Source organism: Urocitellus parryii, chromosome 6 (genome assembly GCF_045843805.1).
Source record: "Urocitellus parryii isolate mUroPar1 chromosome 6, mUroPar1.hap1, whole genome shotgun sequence".
Lineage (NCBI taxonomy): Eukaryota > Metazoa > Chordata > Mammalia > Rodentia > Sciuridae > Urocitellus > Urocitellus parryii.
The window spans coordinates 37,748,239-37,754,238 of NC_135536.1; the positions used below are offsets into that span (position 1 = coordinate 37,748,239).

At 49.2% G+C, this 6,000-nt stretch overlaps 1 protein-coding gene across 1 annotated transcript; it reads right to left on the reverse strand.

Annotated features, from left to right (window-relative positions):
* Positions 1 to 2,171: 2,171 nt before the first annotated feature.
* LOC144255434 (granzyme B-like) lies at positions 2,172 to 5,268 on the reverse strand. The gene is made up of 5 exons (XM_077800121.1): positions 5,178 to 5,268; positions 4,011 to 4,158; positions 3,362 to 3,497; positions 2,949 to 3,209; positions 2,172 to 2,333 (listed from the first exon to the last, which is right to left on the reverse strand). Exons 1-5 carry the CDS (start codon positions 5,230 to 5,232, stop codon positions 2,172 to 2,174), a joined length of 762 nt encoding a protein of 253 aa, XP_077656247.1. The 5' UTR covers positions 5,233 to 5,268.
* Between the last annotated feature and the right edge of the window lie 732 nt (positions 5,269 to 6,000).

Consider the following 6,000-nt stretch of genomic DNA (forward strand, 5'->3'; position numbering starts at 1 on the left):
CCTCCTCCTCCTCCTCCTCCTCCTAATGCAGAAGCCTGTTCCTAGCATGTCTTAGATGCAGGAATTTCTTTCAGTCGCAAATGTGAAGCTGTGTGACATCCATTGCTTTTTCCTTATAGATCATTATGATTGTGTGGCAGCATGATTTGTACACAAAGGGATGGAAAAGGGCATACCTTTGAGAGTTACATAATTGAAGGGGTCGATTTGACTTCATGTCACAAAGGCGTATAAAGTGGTATGTGTTTTTGGTTCAAAGGGGCATTAATCTAGAGCTAGAACTTGTGCTAATCTTCCAGTGCCCTGTATGAATGGACAGACCCTGATCCAAGGCTGTGGGGTTAGCCCCACATAGGCATACCTTTATTTAACAAAAAGTTACACACTGTATCTGTGATCTCCAAGACAGGAACTTCCCACCAAAGAGACTCCCAGGTGGCAATGGGGACATGGATGGGAGCAGTAATCATGATGGCCTGAATATTAGAACCATGTTTCCATTTTCCCAGGCCCCAGGAGCCTCCCTGATTCATGTTGTTCTGTATGGCAGGGGATTATGTTTCTGAGCAGTCCAACTGGATATGTGTGTCTCCTTCAATGTGAATCTGTACACTGGTGTTTATATCTGCTACTTTGAAAACAAATGAAAGTAAGGTTGCCCTGGTAATCTTCTTCCGTATTTGTTGCCCTCTCTCCTAAGAAAGAATCTCTGGTGACTACTTCAGCAGCTTCACATCCACAAACTAAATGAAGAAAGTCACTTTCAAAGGGATTTGAGTAAGGGAGCAGTCCAGATCAGTGTCATAGTCTTTGTCCTAGAGTATCATGTGATATCATATTCATATTTCCTGTAACTGGAAATAAAACTAAGATATGAATTCTGAATTCTAAGGTATTTCTCCCATAGGTCTATGCCTTATGGGCTGATAGGGAGGGTAGAGCAGGACAATTTGGAAAGTCTCCCACACTGTCCATTCTACTTGGGTCTGTTAGTGTGTTAAGGTATATCCCCATGTTCTGGCCATTATGAAGTGCTCAATGAGTGTGATTGATGGAAAAAACTGTGTTTCCAGTCCTTCTGCAGAAAGGCACTCTTTTATGGAACTTTCACAACTGATATAGCCTAGCTGACTAGCAGGGAGTCTCAGGCTGCAGGCCAGCAGAGACCAAGAGGAACAAGCTGAAAGAGGCTTAGGCTGCTGAGTGATCAGGTGGCCAGTGGACCCTGAGCACAAGGGAGGACATCAAGCTGAAAGTGAGGTGTTGCTTTAGCTGTGCCCAAGTAAAAGAAGGACCAAGTGTTCTGGAGAGAGATTGTGCCAGACATGTTCTCTATGTACCCTGCATGGTGCCAGCACTGCCCTGGTCCTAATGATGTCCCCTCTGTGTCAGTTCGTGAGCTGGGCTGGCACCCCAATGGTGAGGCCTGATGGAACCCCACGGGGATCTGGGAGTCCTAGGTGGAGGGATTTGAGTAAGGGAGGAGCCCAGATCAGTTTTGTCTGGATAGGAGTTGATTGAATCTGAATACTCTGAGCAGGGATGGAGAAAAATGGGCAGCCATGAGGTTGGAGGTCAAGGTGGACCCTAAACTCAGAGGAAGGTAGGGAAGGAATGTAATTCCATGTTAGAATGAGGGGCTATTTAAGGACTGTCCCTCTTAAGGATGAACCTGGAGGAGAGAAATATCCTGTTTAGGAGGGCCCTTCCTGTGTCCAGGAGGTAGGACCCTGTCCTTGAGCAGTGGCTTCAGCTGTGCCTACCTGGCCTCCAGGACCCATGGTGCTCTCCCCTTCCTCTCTGTCCCCTCATACATGGAAGAAGGTAGAAAATTCACCAGGAGACCCAGGACAAGAGCCATCCAAAATTTCTCCTGGTGGTGCCCAGCTCCAACACTGGAAGAAGGGCAAGGCCTGAAGATACTGGAGGGGTGGGAAGGAGCTGGGTCACAGCTTTGTGTGGGGTTTAGGCAGGTGTTGAGGGGAGAAAGAGGAGGGAAAAGCAGAAAATAGGAGAACTGCCTGGCACACAGACCCTGTGAATGAAGGCCAGTGAATAAAGAAGAAACCAGCCTTCCCACATGGCTAAGGGACATTTATTCAGTTGTGGGCACCTCCTCCAGGGTGATTCTAGACTCAGTTCTGGGAAAGGAGGTTAGTTGCAGAGGTGGTTTAGTTTGTCTTCTGCAGTTGGTGGCTTTTCATGGTTTCCTTTATCCACTGTAGAAATCTGGAGACTTTGGTGTAGACGCCTGGAGGTGTCCCATTTATTTTTCCAGAAGAGACAATTCCTTGGGCCACATGGTTACACACAAGAGGGCCTCCGGAGTCCCCCTGTGAAGAGAGAAGAGGGAGGACTGAGCCTGTATCCTCCTGGTTGGATCCTACCTGCCATCTCAGGCTCCCTCTCAGACAAGGACGACCTGTAGAGTCTGCGTTCAGAGGACTATGCGGGACTCTAAGGGCCCTCAGCTGATATGTTCTGACTGTGAACATTGTTATTACCTCACCTCCCTCCTGGGGTCAGCCTCTGTCCTGCTCCCCAGGTTCTGGGATTGTCTCCCTTTGAAAGTGTGAGGGACCACTGTTGCATTGTTCAAGGTTGTGGAAGCAGGTGAGTGGCACAGACACCAGCATGGAGGATGAGCCCAGGGACCAAGGTGGGTGCCAGCGCTGAGGAGCCACTTAGTGAGAGCAACTGCACCATAGGTGCACAGGTCTCTAATGCCTGTGAGCTGAGGCAGTGTGGAGCATTGCAAGCTCAGCTTTCCAGGCAGGCTTCATTCAATGCAGGCCCCAGGTACTCCCAGCTGCTCCCTTCTTCTCTTTCCAGGGAGAAATGACAGCCAACTGGGTGAGGGAGGCTCATGCTGCCTGGTCTCCAGGCCCCAGATCTTCCCCCAAACACCCCTCTCCTCAGAGCCAAGAGAGACAGAAGCTCAGTCTCACCTTAAAGGAAGCTTTGTTTTCCTTTGGATCCCCCACACATATCTGGATGGTACTATTGTATTTTAATAATTTCTCGCGCTCGCACACCTGGTGCTTCTGCACTTTCAGCTTTACCTCCTGCAGTGTGTTGGAGGGTTTGCCATTTTTTGCCACTCTCCCCCAGCCAGCCACAAGGCACATCTTCCCAGGCTTCACCTTGTCCTTGCCCCTGGGCAGCTTGATAGGCTGCACAGCTGCATTCAACTTGGCTTTTTCCTCTAGCTATGGGGGATAAGAAAGAGTTCAGTTCAGATAAGGGCCTCTGGGCCTAGACACTATGATGGCCAGGATGGAAGTGAGTAAAGGGGCAGAGTCATGGTGGGAGGGTACCATCTGCACTAGTGAGGGCTAAGGCAGCAGGGAATAGGACATACCTCCAATAACATGATGTCATTGTACAAGTAATTATCATCGTAGTCTGGGTGGCGGATGGTTCTTTTCACTGGGATGACCTGCTGGGTCTTCTCCTGCTTTTCAATGTTGTGTGCCCCCAGGGTGACATTCATTGGCCTGCATAGAGAGTGCAGTGGTCATGGGTGATGTGGAGTCATAAAGAATATATCTAGGAGCTGTGAAGAGCAGGCTACATCAGGGCCAGGGTAGAGCTGTAGCTGAGGGGGGACAGAGAGGACAGGAGGCCTTGGCTGAGTGACAGTGCCCTCTACTTCTTAGCTGTTGAGGAGATTTCTGAAGCCATTGGTATCTGAACCATAGGTTTTCAGGAGTCAATCATGCCTAGGAAAACACATGCAAATTTTTTTAGTTTGCATTGTCATAGCAAAGCACGCTCCTAGGCTCCTAGCTCTTGATATGGCAGGCTTGGCCACTCTGGTTTTTCTTACTCAGTAGTGCCTCTAGAGTCACTGCCTTGCTCTCCATAGGACTTGGCCATCCTCTTTCTTTTTCACCCCTAAAGGCATCTCCTGCACATATTCTCCCAAGTGTCCATTTGTCTACTGAGAAAGAGGCAGAGGTCACTGTGTAATGTTTGCAGGAGGGTCTGGGCTATTTTCTGGTCCTCACCTTCCTAAGCAGTGAGCGGCCGTCAGCACAAAGTCTTCTCTTATCAGGAAGCCACCACACTTATGCAGTTTATGTTTAACAACAAACTGAAGATAGGCCATATAGGGCCGGGAGTGGGGCTTGGATTCATGTCCCCCGATGATCTCCCCTGAAAAAAAAGTCACTCTGTTTGTGTGCACTCACTGAATCCAGCAGGTGGGCGTCTGTTCCATGCCTCCAGAACTGTGGGGACATTTGGGAACCTTGGATGACCTGAGTCTGGGCAGGGGCTGAGGAAGGGGGCCTCAACTTCCTTTTCTGAAAAAGGGAAGGAAAGCAGGTGTTGGTCTATGAGTTTTTCTTCCTTACATAGGTGGAGTTGAGCATACATTTCTAGGGACAATGAAATCCCAGGGGAGCTTTCTGCTTCCAGAAATTTCTGAGGCCCTCCTGAGTGCTGTGCTGCCTAGGACAGTGGCTGCTTGCTAATGGCCAAGATTTCAGTTCACTCTAGATGTTGTTCTGTCCTATTTCCTAGGCCTGACGTGTAATTGATGGGATGCACAAAGGAATGGCTCCAGTTTGTCTCTGGGTGAGGGTTGGTAGGGCAGTGCTGCTGGGGTTGAGGAAAGCAGAGAAGTTAGTGTCTGCCACAGTGGCTCCTACCAGAAAACAGGGGAGTCACCAGAGGTCTGGGAAGAGAAACAGAGTTGGCGAAAGGGATAGAGTGGCTTGGGACTGAACAAAGGAATTATTCCAGGGAGAGTGATTCCACCATTTCTGGGGTCACCTGGGCTCTAGAGTTCTCTGCGAAGCAGTTGGCAAGGGGTACACCTGTGTCACCCCAGACGCAGGTGCCAGACCCACTTTTCCCCTTTTCAGGAGAATTGAACATTTCCTCCCGTCCACCCTCTGGGGTGCACTTGTAGCCAAGCCCCACTTTCCAGATGACCAGAATGGGGTCTAGGCAGAAGTCTACATCCACTGGCTCTTCTTCCAAACAGACTTCTGCCCCCACGTTCCTGTTGCTACTTACCCAGTGTCTCCCTTGGGGTTCTGCAGTGGAGCTGGAACTGGGATTCAGAAGGCTCTGGGTAGAAGGATGCATCAGGGTGTGCAGAAGGGACAGGAGTTCTGTGCCAGCTGTGGGTTAGGGTTGGACCTCTGAGGGAGGGAATGGTCACTCACCTGCCCTTGCTTTGGGAGGCAGAAAGAAGGCCAACAGCAGCAGGTGCAAATGCATCTTCTTAGAAGGGCTTGTGGAGCTTCCTCCTTGTTGTCTTTTAGTCCTCAGGGGCAGAAGAAGGTGGAGTGAGCTCTGAGATCTTGTGTTTCTGTCTGTTTTTAAGGTGCTTCATTATAGAAGGCTTTCTATGAAAGCTCCCTACCCCCACTGCCTGGCCTGATGACGTCTTCTGAGTGGTTGTGTGAGAATCAGGCTGTGACCACATCAGTACCTGGTGCTGATGATTCAGAGTGCACCACCTGTTCCACCTCAGAACTGAAACTCAAGAGCATAAGGTTGAGACTGTAGGATGTGGTACTGGAAGCTAGGTTCCCAGTGATACAACCATCCATGGTCTCCATTTCCTGCTGCTAAGCTTATTAGGGTAATTTCTGTAGCAGACATGAATTTAGCAGATGTGCCTCCATCTCTTGTGCTATGACCAAGCATGTTGGAGATGTGTCTCCTTTCCCTGACCTTCTGGTAGAAGATTAGCAGGGCATGGTTTGAGGAGAGCTAAGGTAGAGTGACGTATAGACAGTAACAAGGCAAGTCTACCATCCTCTAATCCTCCCTGGCAAGCCGTTCATCCTCATGCCTTCTTCCCAGGGGGATTTATACATCACTCATTTAATTACCAAAACTCAGTGTGATAGAGTCCACTTCTCATCTTAATGTTTTAAGCAAAATCTTCACATTGAACATTCACTGGCCTAAATTAACAAATTGCTGAAGCTCCAGGAGTTGAATTTTCTGATTGACCTGAGCCAAGTCACTCCTACTTCT

What these genes read in the sequence shown, in the direction of transcription:
- LOC144255434 (XM_077800121.1), bottom strand. Translation starts at nt 5,232, where the DNA reads ATGCATTTGCACCTGCTGCTGTTGGCCTTCTTTCTGCCTCCCAAAGCA. An exon ending in GCCGCTCACTGCTTAGGAAG is followed by an intron (nt 3,498 to 4,010) that starts GTGAGGACCAGA and finishes CTCTCTATGCAG; the next exon opens with GCCAATGAATGTCACCCTGG. An exon ending in AAAACAAAGCTTCCTTTAAG is followed by an intron (nt 2,334 to 2,948) that starts GTGAGACTGAGC and finishes CTCTCTTCACAG; the next exon opens with GGGGACTCCGGAGGCCCTCT.